At 43.8% G+C, this 22,747-nt stretch overlaps 1 protein-coding gene across 1 annotated transcript in view; it reads right to left on the reverse strand.

Annotated features, from left to right (window-relative positions):
- Window positions 1-22,747, reverse strand: part of LOC106562791 (A disintegrin and metalloproteinase with thrombospondin motifs 7) — a 158,760-nt gene that overhangs the window by 133,152 nt on the left and 2,861 nt on the right. The window contains exons 2-7 of the mRNA XM_082957946.1: window positions 19,628-19,995; window positions 15,098-15,278; window positions 13,704-13,900; window positions 5,932-6,015; window positions 3,722-3,846; window positions 2,291-2,440 (exon numbers count right to left, since the gene is read on the reverse strand). Of these exons, the coding sequence (XP_082814072.1) occupies window positions 2,291-2,440; window positions 3,722-3,846; window positions 5,932-6,015; window positions 13,704-13,900; window positions 15,098-15,278; window positions 19,628-19,995 (1,105 nt within the window). The remainder of the gene's footprint in view (window positions 1-2,290; window positions 2,441-3,721; window positions 3,847-5,931; window positions 6,016-13,703; window positions 13,901-15,097; window positions 15,279-19,627; window positions 19,996-22,747) is intronic.

Here is a 22,747-nt window from a genome sequence, read left to right on the forward strand (position 1 = left end):
CTCTCTATTTCTGCTTTTTGTGACTCCTCTCTTCGGCTGGAAAATGGCTAAACGTTTTTTGTAAGATTTGTTGTTTTGAATTTGGCGCTGTCACAGGCCGGCTCATAGCCTGTGGCAAAAATGAGAGGACATCAACAACCGTTATAGGCCAATTCAAAAAGTTCTTTATTATCAAACAAAACTTAATTCTAAACAAAGAAAAAAAGGAATGAGGTGTGGAAATGTCATAATGTAGGGTGTATGTAGGGTGCATGGATGTGTGAATATGTGTGTGTAAACATGACTGAATGGAAGCTAAATAAACCAATAAAGGAACAAACGAAACAGGATCATACCTGGAGGAGCAGGGCGAGGAGACAGAGAGGTTAGTGGAGCAGTTTGTTAAATACCCTGAGCCCAGGTGGCTCCAATCAACACCAGCTCCAATCACTAACGACCCTCCTCTGCCTGCAGGAGGAACCGCCCCTGCACTGCAGAGGAGGAGCCGGGACAGGCGCCCTGCAATTTCACTGGCTGTTGTCGAGGTGGGACGCTAGTGTCCCACATATCCCAGAGAGGTTATTAACTAACCTCCAGATGAACTTCATTGCCATACAACTCTCCTTCCGTGGCCTCCAACTGCTCTTAAATGCAAGTAAAATTAAATGCATGCTCTTCAACCAATCGCTGCCCACACCTACCCACCCGTCCAGCATCACTACTCTGGACGGATCTGACCTAGAATATGTGGACAACTACAAATATCTAGGTGTCTGGTTAGACTGTAAACTCTCCTTCCAGACTCACATTAAGCATCTCCAATCCAAAATTAAATCGAGAATTGGCTTCCTATCTCGCAACAGAGCATCCTTCACTCATGCTCCCAAACATACCCTAGTAAAACTGACTATCCTACCGATCTTTGACTTCGGTGATGTCATTTACAAAATAGCCTCCAACACTCTACTCAGCAAATTGGATGCAGTCTATCACAGTCCCATCCAAAGCCCCATATACTACCCACCACTGCGACCTGTATGCTCTCGTTGTCACGTCCTGACCAGTAATAGGGGTTATTTGTTATTGTAGTTTGGTCAGGACGTGGCAGAGGGTATTTGTTTTATATGGTTCGGGGTGGTGGTTTGTTTAGTAGGGTATTTGATTTATGTATTCCGGGGGTTTTTGGGCACTGTTCTATGTTAGTGTATTTCTATGTTCTGTCTAGTCTTTTGTCTTTCTATGTTTTGTTAATTGGGGTTGGACTCTCAATTGGAGGCAGGTGTTTTCTAGTTGCCTCTGATTGAGAGTCCTATATATAGGTATGTGTTTGTTGAGTATTTTGTGGGAGATTGTTCTGTGTATAGCCTTGTGCCTTACCAGCTTGTGATTAGTCGGTGTGTTTTCTTTGTGTACATGTTTGTTTTGGTTCTCCTTCTTGTCCGTTTATAATAAAGAAGATGAGTGCACATTTCCCCGCTGCATTTTGGTCTATATCCGACGACAACCGTTACACTCGTTGGCTGCCCCTCGCTTTATATCAGTCGCCAAACCCACTGGCTCCAGGTCATCTATAAGTCATTGCTAGGTAAAGCCCCGCCTTATCTCAGCTCACTGGTCACCATAGCAGCATCCACCCGTAGCAAGCGCTCCAGCAGGTATATTTCACTGGTCCTCCCCAAAGCCAACTCCTCCTTCGGCCGCCTTTCCTTCCAGTTCTCTGGTGCCAATGACTGGAATGAACTGCAAAAATCACTGAAGCTGGAGACTCATCTCTCCCTCACTAGCTTTAAGCACCAGCTGTCAGAGCAGCTCACAGATCACTGCACCTGTACATAGCCCATCTGTAAATAGCCCATCCAACTACCTCATCACCATATTGTTATTTATTTTGCTCCTTTGCACCCCAGTACCGCTACTTGCACACTCATCTTCTTCACATCTATCACCCCAATGTTTAATTTGCCATACTGTAATTATTTTTTTCCACTATGGCCTATTTATTGCCTCACCCACCTTATCCTACCTCATTTGCACACACTGTATATAGACTTTCTCTATTGTATTATTGACTGTATGTTTGTTTATTCCATGTGTAACTCTGGGTTGTTGTTTGTGTCACACTGCTTTGATTTATCTTGGCCAGGTCGCAGTTGTAAATGAGAACTTGTTCTCAACTAGCCTACATGGTTAAATAAAGGTGAAATAAAAAAAATAAAAAAATACACAACCAAGTGACAGAAAGTTATATGAGGTGTGGTGTCAGTGTGAGTGTGTGCGTGTATGTGTCCATGTGCACATGCGATGCACTTACTTGTGCCCGAGCTCGTGGGTGACGGTGAAGGCCAGCGGCAGGCCCGTGTCCTCACTGATGCTGCAGCTGCGGTGGGGCTGACACATGCCTGCCACATGAGACAGGCCCAGGGTCTCACATGGCTTATTGATGGCTGTACAGATGTCCTTTCTGAGGAGAGGAGGGAGAGGAAAAGGGAAGGAGAAGGAGAGGGGAGGAGGGAGAGAGAGAGAGGAAAAGGGAGGAGAGCGGGAGAGAAGGAGAGGACAGAGGGAGAGAAGGACTGAAACATTGTAATAAGGAGCACAACAATGACCATTAACATCATCACTTCCTACTCTTGACATGTGTTTAATGTGCTGAATCTATCGAGACCATGACTGGTAGGATGAGTCTCTGTGGAAAAGCTACTTAAATTAACACAATTGCAGAAAAGCACAACTCAGGAGCTCCAACTACCTTCTGAAAAAGGTCCAGGGAATGTCACCAAATCTCTGGAAATATCCTTGTTGTTGTGGCGCTGCTCAAATTAAAGTTCTGGTGGAGCCTCTAATTGCACTAGTTTGTCAAACAAAAGAGTCGTGGTTTAATGAGTGGCTTTGAGTGGAAAGCGGTCTCATCAAAGAGATGGAGCGAGGGAGGAAAAAAAGGTCTATTCAATTAAGAAGGGAAAATACAATTAGTTTCTGGTGGTAAAAAACTACAGCGAATAACAATCAGGCCATCAATGGGAGGGGAAGGTCGGCGAAGGTCGGCGAAGGATCTCAAGGCTGTTTTGTTCCAGTATGGTGTTCTACATGTAATGTCTCACATTCATTCCATTCATTGTTTTAAAAGGACTGTCCTCCATGACTGAATGGTGAGGAGAAATCAATTTTAGGCGTTTCGAGATAAATAAAATAGGACAGACGCTTGCGAGGAGGACAGTACACTTCCTTCAGCTTTGAGGACAGCACCAAAAGGTACTACTATTCAGAAAGCACAAGTAAGGAGAGGAAAGTACACTGAACAAAAAATATAAACGCAACATGTAAAGTGTTGGCCCCATGTTTCATGAGCTAAAATAAAATATCCCAGAAATGTTCCATATACACAAAAGCTTATTTATCTAAAATGTTTGGGTACAAATTTGTTTACATCCTTGTCAGTGAGCATTTCTCCTTTGCCAAGATAATCTATCCACCTGACAGGTGTGGCATATCAAGAAAATGATTAAACAGCATGACCATTACACAGGTGCACCTTGTGCTTGGGACAATAAAAAGTCACTAAAATGTGCAGTTTTGTCACACAACACAATGCCACAGATGTCAATTGACTGATTTTCTTATATGAACTGTACCTCAGTAAAATCTTTGAAATTGTTGCATGTTGCCTTTATATTTTTGTTCAGTATACATCCTCTCCCCAATAGACTGCAAATGGAAGTCAGCCTTGGTGCGAGTGGATTACCTGGTGAGAAGGACGGCCACGTCGTGATGGACCGCGTGTTCTTCTCCCTTCACGTTGAGACGTTTCTGCCACTTACAGAAACTGCTCAGGCTGTTGTCAGCGTGGTGGGTGATCTTCAGGTCTTCCTGCCAACCACAGGGATGTCATCGTTACGTTAGACAATGAAACATCAGATACCTTCATGAACAGGGGTGAGGTTTCCTAAAGCTGTGTAGCTTATGGCATGTGATGTCATAATGACATCATTTCCTGGATATAAACTGGTTTTCTGGTTGTGAGATGTTTATCTGGTCCCTTTAGAGCAGTAGTCAAGTAAACACACTTTACACACCTTTGTTTGAAAAAGCATTGAAAGAATAGGAAGCATTACAACCCGAGAGTTTTCTCACCAATTTTGTTTTACCCCTACATCACTGCTTTAGAGGCATTTAAAAGATGTTGCTGGGAGATTGTTTCTACCAGACAGCCATTCTAGAAAGGAATACAATTGGCCATATTATCATAGCTTTGAGCTATTAGCTCTTGATGAAAAGTTAGATTCACCTTCAGGAGTCAAAACTGCATTCAAGGTTCAAATGTGCACTTTCAAGCATGATAGTGACAACCCAGTGAGAACCATATTATGGCCAACCACAGACTTTACTCTGCAGGGATGTAAACATCGACAGTCTAGTAGCTGACCCATAGGAAAAGTGAACCTAGACTATATGGTTGTGTGTCAACGTATAGACACTACATTTGAAAAAAGGAAAAACCTGTTTTCTTTTAAGTTTTAATTTATTATTTTTTAGCAGGAGAGGTCAGTGCAAACGAACGTGTTTTGGCGACTGTCTAAAGCTGACTAAGCATAAGGCTGGTGCCGAAGTAACCCTGGAAGAGGGTTTTTCTTTTTTGAAATGTATACATTTTTCTACTACAAACTTTTGAGTTGATCAGGCCAATTCCTCTTTCAAAATATAGACACGAAGCAGAGACCTCTAGAACAGTTCCAGACGATTTGGTTAGGGAATGGTTAGGAAGCTTACCCTACATGCTTTTTCTCAGACTACATCATTACCATTAGCCAGTAACCACGACTTCAGAGAGATTTGTTTCAGCACTAGCTACACATTACACTTCCTAACACATTGTGGGAAGGGTGTAGGGGCCTATACTTCCTACACTGAGAGCCAGTGGTGTTCTGATGTAAAATGCTGTTTGAAGGATGTAACTGAAGAATTGGCTGTGATGATGACAAGGCTGAAGGATGTAACTGAGGCCTTGGCTATGATGATGACGACAAGGCTGGAGGGGGAAGAGGATAGAGACAGTAGTCAGATGGGGCTAGCGCTATCCATCTCTCACTCTCGCTCTCGCTTTCCTTCTCTCGCTAATGAGCTTCTCTGTTATCACCCCTCCACCAACAAAGTAAATCTCTAGAATGTTGCAGTGCAATAGACAATCCTTTCCCCCAAGACTAGGATATTATGGCACAACATTACAAAGATGGACAATGAAATAGACACTGCTTCACAGTTGAATAAACAGAAAGGCAGGTAACTATGTACTGGCTCTCGCTCTCTCTTTTTCTCTATTTCTCCATTTCTGTCTCCCCCTCTCAATCTCTCTCATACGGAGTCGGTCATCGCCAGTAGTCAGAATTTCCTCAGATCATTACACAAACTAATAATATTATTTGGTCGTTTATGGAAAATGACATTGGAACTAGTTTAGACCAATTACCAAGAGCATAGCTGCTTCGTTTCAAGTGACAATGCATGATCATACACTAGTTTTAACTACAGTGGAATCTCGACACCATGAAAAGCAACATAACTTTGCGACATCATCTTTACAATGTGCGTCACATATTCAATTTCCTGGTATGACACGGGGACTCATGCCATTTGAATCTGTTATTTCAGCCTACTGGAGTTAGGATTTGTGATCAATTCATAATTAGCTATTTTTGTGTTACCTTTTTTGTTGTTATGTTTTAGATGGCTAAAATCTAATTAAATATCTTGCTGTGGTCAGTCTGCCAGTTTTGTTTTAGGATAAGATTAATGGTCATTGTCATTAAGATCTGGCAGTCATTTGATGCCACAAAAGAACCCTTTGTAAGTCTTTCAACACTGATTCAGTAAATCTGTCTTTAAAACGGAGCTCCGATGACAGTGGTTTGCTAACAGTGTTTTGTAACGTGCAGGCCTGAGCTGTGGTTCTCTTACCTCTTCCTTCTCCAGCAGGATCAGACGAACCACTACGATGTTGATGGGGTTTCCAATGCTGGCATCACGAAACAACCCTGACACCTGAAACAGAATGGACATGATTTAGACTCAGTGGGTTGGGCCAAAAGGTTTTCCTTCACAACAAATAGGCAATCCATTACCATTATGTTGGTCATTGAGACCACGTGTGGTCTACAGTTCATATGAGGTATATCACAGTCTTGTAAATAAAGGACTGTCTTGTCTACTGAGGAATGTTTCCTACTACACTGGCAAGGCAAAGCAGACAGTGATGATTAGTTATACATGAGTCTGTCTGGAAAATCCCTTCAGAAACACAAAAGAATGATTGATAACTTCGGTCAACTTTCTGTTCCCGGCTCACATTTCTCCAAAGCAACAATGTGATGCAGAAAACAACATCCACAGGTCTCACTTCTGCAGATTACAGTATTAACATTTTCCATCTTTCCAGTTCAGGTTTAGGAGACAGATGGCCAGGTTATTTGAATTACACATTTACCCCTTTCAGGAGGGTACAATACTTCTTTCCTTTAGGTATTTGGAAAAGCTCTATACACACACTCCTTCCCTCCCTCTCCTCATTCCTTTCATCCATCCCTTGCTCCCTCTTATCTCTCAAGCTGTTGTAGTGAATTAAGGGTTCCTTTGATTCTCTGGTAACAACAAACAACCACAGCAGTAGCAGCAGCAGCTTTCACCCGAGCTGATTAGCAACATCTTGGAGGCAGCCGCCCCACACACACACACACACACACACACACACACACACACACACACACACACACACACACACACACACACACACACACACACACACACACACACACACACACACACACACACACACCTCAATTTTCAGGTCCCATTGTAATACACACACGCTGGCTTTATGTTTCTAGTCCTACGTTAAGTAGGGGCTCAGGAGGCTCACTGAACGGGTGCTAGGGTGCCTGGTTAAATAGAAAGCGAGAGCTCATTTTCACTAACAACTGTTTCCCTTCTCCAGGAGGAGGGAGGCATACGGCAGCAGACTAATAATGTGTTTGAGCCAAGTGCTGGGAAATGTATTTAGACTGGTTTAATCAGCTCTAACTCTTCCAGGGTTACTTATACGTTAAGACCGGTTTAAATCAGCCCTAACTCTTCCAGGGTTACTTATACGTTAAGACCGGTTTAATCAGCTCTAACTCTTCCAGGGTTACTTATACTTTAAGACTGGTTTAATCAGCTCTAACTCTTCCAGGGTTACTTATACTTTAAGACTGGTTTAATCAGCTCTAACTCTTCCAGGGTTACTTATACGTTAAGACCGGTTTAAATCAGCCCTAACTCTTTCAGGATTACTTATACTTTAAGACTGGTTTAATCAGCTCTAACTCTTCCAGGGTTACTTATACGTTAAGACCGGTTTAAATCAGCCCTAACTCTTCCAGGGTTACTTATACTTTAAGACTGGTTTAATCAGCCCTAACTCTTTCAGGATTACTTATACTTTAAGACTGGTTTAATCAGCTCTAACTCTTCCAGGGTTACTTATACGTTAAGACCGGTTTAAATCAGCCCTAACTCTTCCAGGGTTACTTATACGTTAAGACCGGTTTAATCAGCTCTAACTCTTCCAGGGTTACTTATACGTTAAGACCGGTTTAATCAGCCCTAACTCTTCCAGGGTTACTTATACTTTAAGAATGGTTTAATCAGCTCTAACTCTTCCAGGGTTACTTATACGTTAAGACCGGTTTAAATCAGCCCTAACTCTTCCAGGGTTACTTATACTTTAAGACTGGTTTAATCAGCTCTAACTCTTCCAGGGTTACTTATACTTTAAGACTGGTTTAATCAGCTCTAACTCTTCCAGGGATACTTATACTTTAAGACTGGTTTAATCAGCTCTAACTCTTCCAGGGTTACTTATACGTTAAGACCGGTTTAAATCAGCCCTAACTCTTTCAGGATTACTTATACTTTAAGACTGGTTTAATCAGCTCTAACTCTTCCAGGGTTACTTATACGTTAAGACTGGTTTAATCAGCTCTAACTCTTCCAGGGTTACTTATACGTTAAGACCGGTTTAAATCAGCCCTAACTCTTCCAGGGATACTTATACTTTAAGACTGGTTTAATCAGCTCTAACTCTTCCAGGGTTACTTATACGTTAAGACCGGTTTAAATCAGCCCTAACTCTTTCAGGATTACTTATACTTTAAGACTGGTTTAATCAGCTCTAACTCTTCCAGGGTTACTTATACGTTAAGACCGGTTTAAATCAGCCCTAACTCTTCCAGGGTTACTTATACGTTAAGACCGGTTTAATCAGGTCTAACTCTTCCAGGGTTACTTATACTTTAAGAATGGTTTAATCAGCTCTAACTCTTCCAGGGTTACTTATACTTTAAGACTGGTTTAATCAGCTCTAACTCTTCCAGGGTTACTTATACTTTAAGACTGGTTTAATCAGCTCTAACTCTTCCAGGGTTACTTAGTCCTCGTTATGTTTAGAAGTCAAGGACCCAATGCTGACACCTTTCCTGTTCTGACTTGGAGTGTGATAAAATAGCGGACCTATCTGACGGAAAGAAGCAGACGTTCAAAACAGACGCGTTAAGGACTGCTTGTCTTGAAGTAATCCATCTACTGAATTGTGTGGTTACTCTTGAAGCCGTTGATAGACAACCACTTGTAGCTGTCAAAGCTAGACCTATCTAGTATGGCGGTGTGAAGTCTCACACTGCAGCATAGGAACTGATGAACCTTGAACAAGCGCCACACATTGTAATGACATAGACATAAAGCAGGGCTAGCCAACCCTGTTCCTGGAGAGCTACCCTCCTGTAGGTTTTCACTCCAACCCTGTTCCTGGAGATCTACCCTCCTGTAGGTTTTCACTCCAACACTGTTCTTGGAGAGCTACCCTCCTGTAGGTTCTCACTCCAACCCTGTTCCTGGAGAGCTACCGTCCTGTGGGTTTTCCCTCCAACACTGTTCTTGGAGAGCTACCCTCCTGTAGGTTTATGCTCCAACCCTGTTCCTGGAGAGCTACCGTCCTGTGGGTTTTCCCTCCAACACTGTTCTTGGAGAGCTACCGTCCTGTGGGTTTTCCCTCCAACACTGTTCTTGGAGAGCTACCGTCCTTTGGGTTTTCACTCCAATCCCAGTTGTAACTAACCGGATTCAGCTAATCATCAGAATCAGGTGTGCTAGATTAGGGTTGGAGTGAAAACCTACAGGACAGTATCTCTCCAGGAACAGCCCTGATATAAAGCAGTGTATAACACCTTAGTATGTCCTTTACAACATAGATGTGTGCTCTATATAAAGGTTTTTAATGTGTTTGGATGTGTTCTGATCTGTTCACAACAACACGGAGTAATATTTACCTTCTCCATTGCGTCATCATTGGTCAGAGTGATTCATTGTGGTCACGGACCAAAGCTTTTGGATTTCACGCTTGAGAAAATGAGTCATTACCAAAACTTACAGTGGTGGTCAAACGTATCAAATTATAGGCCTACTTCGTCTGATTTAGGACCAAAAGTTGGTCCAGTGAAATTTACAAAGCCATACCAAACCGCAACCTTATGTGGGTATTGAATAATATGACTTGGGACATTTGAGCTGATATTATGAACTTAGTTTCAATGATTTGAAAAAATTCCCCTGACATTGGTCACATCGGGATCCCCTCCGTGGAAACAATAAGAACGTACATTTTTTTTAATGTTTACTTTGACTTTGTGTGAAAGTTTTTTTTTAAATGATCCTGACATTGGTCACATTGGAATCCATGACCGTCCCTTGTTGGTGTACAAAGCATTCCACACAGCGCTAACTCTGCAGGCAGGGCTTCGTCATAGTGACATTGCAGACAGCATATCACCAGCACAATGTATGAAGGGACTCTTTCATCATAAATGCTATTTGTCCCCGAGTCCCAGTACTTGCTCCACTGCCAAAAGCAGGGAAAGCCTTCAGTATAAAAGAGATGAAAAGCATAGCTGAACAAATAGCACTGTAGTGGAACTCAAATAGGCATTGTGCCTGCTGCCGTGTACCCGACTGAACCAACTGGTCTATCACACTAGGTACGGTCCAAACTGTTCCCAACATCAAAGGCGTTTTGAAGTGAAACTGCACACCGCCAATTTATCTGTCGTTGTAATGCCGAGAATAAAAAGAGTCGTAGTTTAGATCATCATCGAGACACATTGCTCTCACACTAGCTGCATTTCATTTCACCCAAAACACTATTATCATTTTTGGGAATATTTAAATACTCGGTCATCCTGCATGTCAATGTAGTTTGAAGACAGCATCCCACAGAAGACAGATGGACAAAATCAAGCGAGAGCTGTTGAAAGACCATCTTTCTTCACCCTTTTAATGAGTTTCAACATGGCCGTCCTCACACTAGTCTAGTCAACACACTTAGACAATGGAAAGCTCCTGCATCTCCCGAGGAAGATGATGACATCTCTGTTTGTTTTGCTTCAGGGCAATTCCATGGTAACAGAATTAGGAGACTCAGATTTTTCACTTTAAAATGTATACCAAACAAAAACGATTGATTTCAAAGTTTAACAAACCATAGAACTCTAAGCACAAGGACTGGCAATGTGTTTTTGTAAAATGTTCAGTGGAAATTGTTAAAAGTAGTTGTGCAGCATGTTTTTTGTTTGGTATTTATTTTAAAAGAGAAAAATCGGAGTCTCAGTGTAATTCTGTTGCCGTGGAAGTGCGCTTCACTCACTGTACGATTGCTACAGTCTCCCTTGACACAATAACAGGAGGCTGTGGAGTTCAAAGCAGAGGTTTGCAGGGCTGAAAACAAGACACCTGAGAGGATGTGGAGGATAATGTTTCCTCTTCTTCTTATTGTCCACTTGATCCGGTGAAGCCAGGGGAGCGCTCTGTTATTGAAATCCCCTTTCCTGATACACCGTCCTGTGCTAGCCCTCCTTTACAGCTGCAGCCGGACCCAACAGTTACTGTGTTTTGGAAAAAAGTTTCCTAATGCGCTCAACGGCAATAGAGCGAGGATGAGGTCAGATGACTTGGTCTGGCCTCCGTCCAGGAAGTGCTAAAAACACAAGGGTCAGTGCACAGGAAGTTGTAGTCATTTGGAAAAAGAGAGACAGGAAAAAAGATATATACAAAAGAGAGGGATGAGGGCTACAGGACATGGGGAAGGAGTGATAAAAGAGGGATGAGGGCTACAGGACATGGGGAAGGAGCGATAAAAGAGAGGGATGAGGGCTACAGGACATGGGGAAGGAGTGATAAAAGAGGGATGAGGGCTACAGGACATGGGGAAGGAGTGATAAAAGAGAGGGATGAGGGCTACAGGACATGGGGAAGGAGTGATAAAAGAGAGGGATGAGGGCTACAGGACATGGGGAAGGAGTGATAAAAGAGAGGGATGAGGGCTACAGGACATGGGGAAGGAGTGATAAAAGAGAGGGATGAGGGCTACAGGACATGGGGAAGGAGTGATAAAAGAGAGGGATGAGGGCTACAGGACATGGGGAAGGAGTGATAAAAGAGAGGGATGAGGGCTACAGGACATGGGGAAGGAGCGATAAAAGAGAGGGATGAGGGCTACAGGACATGGGGAAGGAGTGATAAAAGAGGGATGAGGGCTACAGGACATGGGGAAGGAGTGATAAAAGAGAGGGATGAGGGCTACAGGACATGGGGAAGGAGTGATAAAAGAGAGGGATGAGGGCTACAGGACATGGGGAAGGAGCGATAAAAGAGAGGGATGAGGGCTACAGGACATGGGGAAAGAGTGATAAAAGAGAGGGATGAGGGCTACAGGACATGGGGAAGGAGTGATAAAAGAGAGGGATGAGGGCTACAGGACATGGGGAAGGAGTGATAAAAGAGAGGGATGAGGGCTACAGGACATGGGGAAAGAGTGATAAAAGAGAGGGATGAGGGCTACAGGACATGGGGAAGGAGTGATAAAAGAGAGGGATGAGGGCTACAGGACATGGGGAAGGAGTGATAAAAGAGAGGGATGAGGGCTACAGGACATGGGGAAGGAGTGATAAAAGAGAGGGATGAGGGCTACAGGACATGGGGAAGGAGTGATAAAAGAGAGGGATGAGGGCTACAGGACATGGGGAAGGAGTGATAAAAGAGAGGGATGAGGGCTACAGGACATGGGGAAGGAGTGATAAAAGAGGGATGAGGGCTACAGGACATGGGGAAGGAGTGATAAAAGAGAGGGATGAGGGCTACAGGACATGGGGAAGGAGTGATAAAGAGAGGGATGAGGGCTACAGGACATGGGGAAGGAGTGATAAAAGAGAGGGATGAGGGCTACAGGACATGGGGAAGGAGCGATAAAAGAGGGATGAGGGCTACAGGACATGGGGAAGGAGTGATAAATCAAAATCATGATGTTACAATGCTACCAGAACAGAGATGAGGGTGGAACACATGGAAGCATCTAGCATAGGTATTGAGCCAGCCAAGATGGGATGTTTTTGATGATGTTGTTGACATGGATGTTACATAACATCGCCTACATACAGTGACAACATAATTACTGTCAAGGCTGCAGCCTACCTAAGCAAAGAAGCTAATGTGTAAATCAAGTTATTTGACACCTAGTTCCCTGGGACGGATTTAGAGTAGGGTCAAGAAGTTTGCACTGGAAATAGAAAAAGGGCATTTCAGCCGACCAAAGGCTACTCCCAGCTGACACCCAGCATACTAGCCCATATTTGGTAATAGTTGGAATCAAACCCACAACTTTGGTGTTTCTGACACCCTACCAAAAGAAAACCCAGTGAGACAGAGGGCTAGCAGACACTTACGATGTTCATGACAGTCAGTACAGACAGCTAGCAGACACTTACGATGTTCATGACAGTCAGTCCAGACGGCTAGCAGACACTTACGATGTTCATGACAGTCAGTACAGACAGCTAGCAGACACTTACGATGTTCATGACAGTCAGTACAGACGGCTAGCAGACACTTACGATGTTCATGACAGTCAGTCCAGACAGCTAGCAGACACTTACGATGTTCATGACAGTCAGTACAGACAGCTAGCAGACACTTACGATGTTCATGACAGTCAGTCCAGACGGCTAGCAGACACTTACGATGTTCATGACAGTCAGTACAGACAGCTAGCAGACACTTACGATGTTCATGACAGTCAGTACAGACGGCTAGCAGACACTTACGATGTTCATGACAGTCAGTACAGACAGCTAGCAGACACTTACGATGTTCATGACAGTCAGTACAGACGGCTAGCAGACACTTACGATGTTCATGACAGTCAGTACAGACAGCTAGCAGACACTTACGATGTTCATGACTGTCAGTACAGACAGCTAGCAGACACTTACGATGTTCATGACAGTCAGTACAGACGGCTAGCAGACACTTACGATGTTCATGACAGTCAGTACAGACAGCTAGCAGACACTTACGATGTTCATGACAGTCAGTACAGACGGCTAGCAGACACTTACGATGTTCATGACAGTCAGTACAGACAGCTAGCAGACACTTACGATGTTCATGACAGTCAGTACAGACGGCTAGCAGACACTTACGATGTTCATGACAGTCAGTACAGACGGCTAGCAGACACTTACGATGTTCATGACAGTCAGTCCAGACGGCTAGCAGACACTTACGATGTTCATGACAGTCAGTACAGACAGCTAGCAGACACTTACGATGTTCATGACAGCCAGTCCAGACAGCTAGCAGACACTTACGATGTTCATGACAGCCAGTACGTAGCTCTCCACGCCCTTGGTGCCGTGGTACTCCACCATCTTGGAATCGGCCACCACCAGCGTTTCCACCCACTTCTCCCTGCTGATGGAACGCTGGCGTATCCTCCTCTTCCTCGGCTGGCGTCTCTCCCAGCGCTCCCGTTGCCTCTCCACACGCTCCAACGCCGCAGCGGGATCTGAGGACGGAGCCGTGACAAATATTGTGGTTGTAGAGTTGTAGCTTTAGTATTGTGTTTAAAAATACCATGGAATAAGTCAGACTTTTTTTGTGTTATCCTTGATTGGTTTGAACTTCGTTACTTCGTAAGGGATGTTTATGTAAAACATGTTATGTGTTTGATCAGGTCAATTACACCAATTATAGTCAAAAGTGTATTTATCCAAAACTGTACATCATATGTATGAAAAGTCGGCTGTGTGGCAACAGCGTTAGAACCCTATACTGTACACACTGATGCATTGTGTTGAACATAACATGTACTCTATAAAGAAACGTCCTCTATTGAGAGGACAACAGAGCCACTTTAGTCTTTTCTAAATGTCTTGAGGGAATTTAAATGATTACGCAGGCTTAACCCTGTGAGAGAGGAAGTGGGGATTTAATGCATGCTTGAGACAGAAGTTTAAAGTCTGGTGGAAGCGGTTTTATTTCCCTCCTAAAATGCCTGGTAAGCCAGATGATCTTTCCTCGTTCTCTCTACCATCCCCAGCCATCTGCAGATTATTCCAACAATTCTCTTGACCTATTCCCTGTGGGTGAAGTCAACCAAGACTCCAGTGAAGTGCACGTTTAAGTGAGTTCGAAAGAGTTATTTTCAAAATAGTTCAAGTCCCGGGGCCTGCAATGAATTCCTAATGGCATATTTACATATCTCTCCTGCATAATACTGCCTCTCGGATATTTCATCCTGCAATGTGTTTCAGGGCTTAATTAAGGCTCCTGGTATTTCAAACAGGCCCCATTACCAGCCCAACTGTTCCTAGGCCGTCTTCCTCCACCCCTAGAGAGTGGTATTCAGTGTGTGTGTGTGTGTGTGTGTGTGTGTGTGTGTGTGTGTGTTTGTGTGATAGATCCAGGTTGGGATAGGGATCTCTCAGTGCATCGGCCCTGTTTGAATACTTAGAAAATGCATCCTCCCTTCCATGAAGCATGACTGATCTGGCACCATCTGGATGGGTTAGGTTGGACCTGACATGTAAAATCAGTTGTTGTCAGAAGTGGGATCCTTGTTTTGTCCAATCCGACCTTGTGAGATTGGTGATTAGTTCAAGGAAGGGAAGGAAAGGTGCATCTTTAAAGTATTGGAACAGCCCCATCCTCTAAGGCCTCTATATTGGAGTGTGTGATGCCAGGTCACGACGGGAGGCTTCACCTTTGACCCCACAGGTACCGTTGGTGGTATGGTCTCCAGAGATGGGCTGTACCAACTGGCTTTGGGTGGGGGAGGTGTGGCGCTTGTAGATAATGTGGACTTGTGGTGCCGTCGACTCATCACTAGACCGCTCCAATGGCCGGATAAAGAAGTCCTCCTGGGACAGCTTGAACAGCCCTGTCTACAGAGGGAGGGAGGTCAGTATAGCTTTTGTTATGAGAAAAATAGAGTGATCATATTGTACAGGGAGAAAGGCTGTCAGAATTGCTTTATTATTATTTAGTTTTTAAATAGTCCTAAGCAAGGACATTCTATGGGGTGAAAACGAGGTCCAAATGTATTATATATGAGAAATATAGTGATGTTATTGTACAGGGAGAAAGTTGGTCAGAAATGCTTTATTAATACTAAAAATACAGTCCTAAGCAAGCACATTCTTTGGGTAGAAAGAGGGGAATAACACAGTAAACACATTCTACTGGGAGAACAAGGGATCACAGCTGCTTTGATATGGGAAGAATAGAGTTAGCATATTCTACTGGAGAACAAGGGATCACAACTGCTTTGATATGGGAAGAATAGAGTTACCACATTCTACTGGGAGAACAAGGGATCACAGCTGCTTTGATATGGGAAGAACACTGTTAGCACATTCTACTGGGAGCACAAGGGATCACAACTGCTTTGATATGGGAAGAACACTGTTAGCACATTCTACTGGGAGAACAAGGGATCACAACTGCTTTGATATGGGAAGAACACTGTTAGCACATTCTACTGGGAGAACAAGGGATCACAACTGCTTTGATATGGGAAGAACACTGTTAGCACATTCTACTGGGAGAACAAGGGATCACAACTGCTTTGATATGGGAAGAACACTGTTAGCACATTCTACTGGGAGAACAAGGGATCACAACTGCTTTGATATGGGAAGAATAGAGTTAGCACATTCTACTGGGAGAACAAGGGATCACAGCTGCTTTGATATGGGAAGAATAGAGTTAGCACATTCTACTGGGAGAACAAGGGATCACAACTGCTTTGATATGGGAAGAATAGAGTTAGCACATTCTACTGGGAGAACAAGGGATCACAACTGCTTTGATATGGGAAGAACACTGTTAGCACATTCTACTGGGAGAACAAGGGATCACAACTGCTTTGATATGGGAAGAACACTGTTAGCACATTCTACTGGGAGAACAGGGGATCACAACTGCTTTGATATGGGACGAATACAGTTAGCACATTCTACTGGGAGAACAAGGGATCACAACTGCTTTGATATGGGAAGAATAGAGTTACCACATTCTACTGGGTGGGAGATGGGTCAAAATTGCTTCAGAGAGAAATAAATGCAATCAGCTTCATGAAAATGTGCCATTAGGTCACAGTATTACATAAACGCCAGTTATCTTGGGATTTATCATGCGATTATTTTCCTTTCCATTTGGGAGCAAAACAAGGACATATGAGAGAAAACGCATCAACTGAAATTGAGTCATAACTGTAATGGCTAAATCGCAAATGCTCCGCAACAATGATTTAGATTTATGACAGTCTTCAACCCAGCATTCTGGCCTCTGGGTTTCTGGCTCAGCCGTAGCTGTGGAACTTAGAGCGAGATGTGGCGTTGTGCCAAATGATACGCTGTGGGTCTGGAGCCCGTCGATCTCTCCTCAATATATCCAACTGCTATCATTTTAAAGAAACAACGTGTCCAGTCCAGTAAGTCTCCCTCCTCCAGGTTCAAAGAGTTTAAAAGGACAGATTCAATATACAGTATATACATTGGATTCAACTAGAAGTTGACTGTTCAAGAACACGGACATTTAAGAGGATACTCTGAGAAAGTTTCCCCATTGGCCATATTTAGGAAAGTCCCTCATTGTGGAGAAAACAAGCGTTTACAGTCACTTAAACTTAGAAGTAACACACATTTTTATGTTCAGATGCAAAAGTTAGAATTTCTATAACAAATGGAAAAAAGGCAGACATGGAGAGATATATTATTAGAAAGGGAGAAAGGAATACAGTAATGTAACAGTATGATATTGTTGGATAGGGCTTGTAGGGAGAAAGGAATACAGTAATAATGTAACAGTATGATATTGTTGGATAGGGCATGTAGGGAGAAAGGAATACAGTAATAATGTAACAGTATGATATTGTTGGATAGGGCTCGTGGTTTCCTACTGCATTTTCATCAGAAATGTCCTAAAGCGTGTAATGTGACTCTGGCATTGTGAAACATTTATTACAGCAAGATCAGCTGGAAACATTTAAGTAAATACTTTTTTTCTGTGAACTAAGGTAACAACAGATGGCTATAGCACGTCCCATCGTGACAGAGGAGAGAAGGGACGTGGACAGCAGTAACAAAGTAGAGATGGGACATGGACAGCAGTCACAGAGGATAGATGGGATGTGACAGTGAACAAAGAAGAGAGGTAGAATGTGGACAGCAGTCACAGAGGAGAGGTAGAATGTGGACAGCGGTCACAGAGGAGAGGCAGCATGTGGACAGCTGTCACAGAGGAGAGGTAGAATGTGGACAGCGGTCACAGAGGAGAGGTAGAATGTGGACAGCGGTCACAGAGGAGAGGTAGAATGTGGACAGCGGTCACAGAGGAGAGATAGAATGTGGACAGCGGTCACAGAGGAGAGGTGGCACGTGGACAGCGGTCACAGAGGAAAGGTGGCATGTGGACAGTGGTCACAGAGGAGAGGTGGCATGTGGACAGCGGTCACAGAGGAGAGGTGGCATGTGGACAGCGGTCACAGATGTGACAGTGAACACATGCTTTATGATTCAGTTTGAGTGACCTACTAGTGGATAGATAAGACAATGAGATGTAAATTGATCATGCATAAACACAACACGGGCTCCATCGCTTGATCTGTTCATGGATGCATGATGATGTTCTGCACACCCACATGTCATCGATGACATCCAGCCTGATTTTAGATGAAAGGCGCTCTAACACTTGTGATGTATCAAACACATCCTCTCAAGCACAGCTCACAGGTCCTTTCACCAACCAGTCAGTGGTTTTTCCATGGATGGTGCAATCTAAGAATATAACTACACTAACAGAGCAGGAATGAGGCCAACAGCACGTAATGACTTCAGACACAACTATAAAAAAAATACAAATAAATACTTAAACATCATCTGTTCAGACATGCGTTTAAATATTGAAACTATGTTGAAGCCAGTGTGGCATACGACATTATACAGTAGTACTTACTGCTTATTGTAAAGCATTAGCATCTTTTTGTCAGAGTTAGAGGAATTAAACACACCTCTAATGAATCCTCATTTTCAATTTCACCTAAAAATGTAATAAATCTTCTTTGATTTTGTATAATGATAATAATATATGCCATTTAGCAAACACTTTCATCCAGTCTCATGCACAGAAACAAAGCGGAAAACAAAAACGGGCTAGGACCAGTCATTGGCATCGATCAACATTATGTTTTTGGTCAATTGTGTTTCTACTTTGACTTGTTACCCTAGGGACAGAGAAGTTCTAGAAGTTAAAAGTTTTGCATGACCCTTTAGGATGTGAAAGGAAAAACAGATATCTCAGTAGGTTAGCAGTGATGGTCTCAGTAGGTTAGCAGTGATGGTCTCAGTGGGTTATCAGTGACGGTCTCAGTAGGTTAGCAGTGATGGTCTCAGTAGGTTATCAGTGACGGTCTCAGTAGGTTAGCAGTGACGGTCTCAGAAGGTTATCAGTGATGGTCTCAGTAGGTTATCAGTGACGGTCTCAGTAGGTTAGCAGTGACGGTCTCAGTAGGTTAGCAGTGATGGTCTCAGTAGGTTAGCAGTGATGGTCTCAGTAGGTTAGCAGTGATGGTCTCAGTAGGTTAGCAGTGACGGTCTCAGTAGGTTAGCAGTGACGGTCTCAGTAGGTTAGCAGTGACGGTCTCAGTAGGTTAGCAGTGACGGTCTCAGTAGGTTAGCAGTGACGGTCTCAGTAGGTTAGCAGTGACGGTCTCAGTAGGTTAGCAGTGACGGTCTCAGTAGGTTAGCAGTGACGTCTCAGTAGGTTAGCAGTGACGGTCTCAGTAGGTTATCAGTGATGGTCTCAGTAGGTTATCAGTGATGGTCTCAGTAGGTTAGCAGTGATGGTCTCAGTAGGTTAGCAGTGATGGTCTCAGTAGGTTAGCAGTGATGGTCTCAGTAGGTTAGCAGTGATGGTCTCAGTAGGTTATCAGTGACGGTCTCAGTAGGTTATCAGTGACGGTCTCAGTAGGTTAGCAGTGATGGTCTCAGTAGGTTAGCAGTGATGGTCTCAGTAGGTTAGCAGTGATGGTCTCAGTAGGTTATCAGTGATGGTCTCAGTAGGTTATCAGTGATGGTCTAAGTAGGTTATCAGTGATGGTCTCAGTAGGTTATCAGTGACGGTCTCAGTAGGTTAGCAGTGATGGTCTCAGTAGGTTAGCAGTGATGGTCTCAGTAGCTTAGCAGTGATGGGCTCAGTAGGTTATCAGTGATGGTCTCTCTCTCACACTCACCAGGCCGTCACAAGTGCTTATAGCCGCCCTCCCCTTCATAGTCGCCCGGTCCCACACGTCCCCGATAAAGTGACACAGCGAGGGGCCATGGCTGCGTATTTTGGCCCCCTCCAGGCCACCGTACCTCCTCTCAGTCAGGAAGCCAGGAGCCAGTAGGTGTGGGTTGAGGGTGAGGTTGAAGTGCAGATTGTGGCCACCGTGCTGCAACTGGTAGAACACCCGTGTAGGGTTTCCTGGTTCCCCCTGGGTTTCCCGCCGCTGTACCCGGCTGACGCGGTGGGACACAAAGTTGGACAGGAAGTGACCTTTGGCGTCCACTCGGTAGGGGTGAACGACCTCGTACTGCGGAAGCCCCTGTAGAAAGCTCTCTGGTTGGGAGAGAAAATAAAAACATGCTATCTACTAATTGACTGTGAGGTTGTAAACAAACTTGGCAAGCTGTAAACAGTTCCATCTGCACAAGCCACACATACACTATCCATCATTTAAACAGGGGTTGGATATGGCTACAGTATGACTGTCTTTTTTACTTGAGGATGAGCATGTGACCCAGTATCCACCAATGGCAGGCAATAGTCATGTGGAGTCGTGGATGAGGTCTCACAACGGGCTTTAACTAATTAGGGCTTCAGGTTACTATAGAGGCTGACTGGAGTGTCGATCAGTCTGCTGTACTCTCCTACGCTATGTCTGCCTACACCCGGATCCTGGCAGGGGGGGTATCGTCACGGTGATTGGCGGCGTGCTGGCCTGCTGTGCCACCTTCAATGAGCGGATGAGGCTTAAGGCCCTCAATTACACGCAGACAGAAACGCACGCGCGCACACAAGCACCGTTCAAAGAACGGTATGAATTTTAATAGCAACATGCACCTCACAGCACTTTAATCATATGCTAGTGGTGCCCTAGTAATATGCTAGATGTGCCCTAGTAGTATGCTAGATGTGCCCTAGAAGTATGCCAAATGTGCACTAGTAGTATGCTAGATGTGCACTAGTAGTATGCTAGATGTGCACTAGTAGTATGCTAGATGTGCCCTAGTAGTATGCTAGTGGTGCCCTAGCAGTATGCTAGACGTGCACTAGCAGTATGCTAGACGTGCACTAGCAGTATGCTAGACGTGTACTAGCAGTATGATAGACGTGCACTAGTAGTATGCTAAACGTACCCTAGTAGTATGCTAGATGTGCACTAGTAGTATACTAGATGTGCACTAGTAGTATACTAGATGTACCCTAGTAGTATGCTAGATGTGCACTAGTAGTATGCTAAATGTACCCTAGTAGTATGCTAGATGTGCACTACTAGTATGCTAGTGGTGCACTAGTAGTATACTAGTGGTGCACTAGTAGTATGCTAGATGTGCACTAGTAGTATGCTAGATGTGCCCTAGAAGTATGCTAGATGTGCCCTAGTAGTATGCTAGTGGTGCCCTAGCAGTATGCTAGACGTGCACTAGCAGTATGCTAGACGTGTACTAGCAGTATGCTAGATGTGCACTAGTAGTATGCTAAATGTACCCTAGTAGTATGCTAGATGTACACTAGTAGTATGCTAAATGTACCCTAGTAGTATGCTAGATGTACCCTAGTAGTATGCTAGATGAGCACTAGTAGTATGCTAGATGTGCACTAGTAGTATGCTAGATGTGCACTAGTAGTATGCTAGATGTGCACTAGTAGTATGCTAAATGTACCCTAGTAGTATGCTAGATGTAGCCTAGCAGTATGCTAGATGTGCCCTAGTAGTATGCTAGATGTGCACTAGTAGTATGCTAGATGTGCACTAGTAGTATGCTAAATGTACCCTAGTAGTATGCTAAATGTACCCTAGTAGTATGCTAGATGTGCACTAGTAGTATGCTAGATGTGCCCTAGTAGTATGCTAGATGTGCACTAGTAGTATGCCAGTGGTGCCCTAGTAGTATGCTAGTGGTGAACAAGTAGTATGCTAGTGGGGATGTTGAAACAGAAGCAAACCCTTCGCATACTAACAGGAACTGACAGCCCATAGGAAATGGAGGTGAGAAAGGTGTCAGAGAGGTTCATCACGAAGACATTAATGTTAGCCTAATGTGTCAGAGACCATTAAACCACTTGCACATGATCTGTCATGACGGATCCTACGTCACTGTCCCAAACTAGTGCTCCAGTCCAGGGTCATGTCAGCCATGATGTACGACATGTTAAATAGTACATGAGAAGATGGACAGTTCACCTCGGTTCCATCTCCCATGATTTGTAATGGGCTTATTAAAGAGGATCCCACTTTACCACACGTGTCTCAAATCACTCCTATGTATTCTCATGGTAGTAGTTACATAGGCAGTCACAGTGTAATCACATGGTAGTAGTTACATAGGCAGTCACAGTGTAATCACATGGTAGTAGTTACATAGGCAGTCAGAGTGTAATCACGTAGTAGTTACATAGGCAGTCACAGTGTAATCACATGGTTGTAGTTACATAGGCAGTCACAGTGTAATCACATGGTAGTAGTTACATAGGCAGTCACAGTGTAATCACATGGTAGTAGTTACATAGGCACTCACAGTGTAATCACATGGTAGTAGTTACATCGGCAGTCACAGTGTAATCACATGGTAGTAGTTACATAGGCAGTCACAGTGTAATCACATGGTAGTAGTTACATAGGCAGTCACAGTGTAATCACATGGTAGTAGTTACATAGGCAGTCACAGTGTAATCACATGGTAGTAGTTACATAGGCAGTCAGAGTGTAATCACGTAGTAGTTACATAGGCAGTCACAGTGTAATCACATGGTTGTAGTTACATAGGCAGTCACAGTGTAATCACATGGTAGTAGTTACATAGGCAGTCACAGTGTAATCACATGGTAGTAGTTACATAGGCACTCACAGTGTAATCACATGGTAGTAGTTACATCGGCAGTCACAGTGTAATCACATGGTAGTAGTTACATAGGCACTCACAGTGTAATCACATGGTAGTAGTTACATAGGCAGTCACAGTGTAATCACATGGTAGTAGTTACATATGCAGTCACAGTGTAATCACATGGTAGTAGTTACATAGGCAGTCACAGTGTAATCACATGGTAGTAGTTACATAGGCACTCACAGTGTAATCACATGGTA

The sequence above is a fragment of the Salmo salar genome, chromosome 11, assembly GCF_965601325.2.
Source record: "Salmo salar chromosome 11, fSalSal1, whole genome shotgun sequence".
Taxonomy (NCBI): Eukaryota; Metazoa; Chordata; class Actinopteri; order Salmoniformes; family Salmonidae; genus Salmo; species Salmo salar.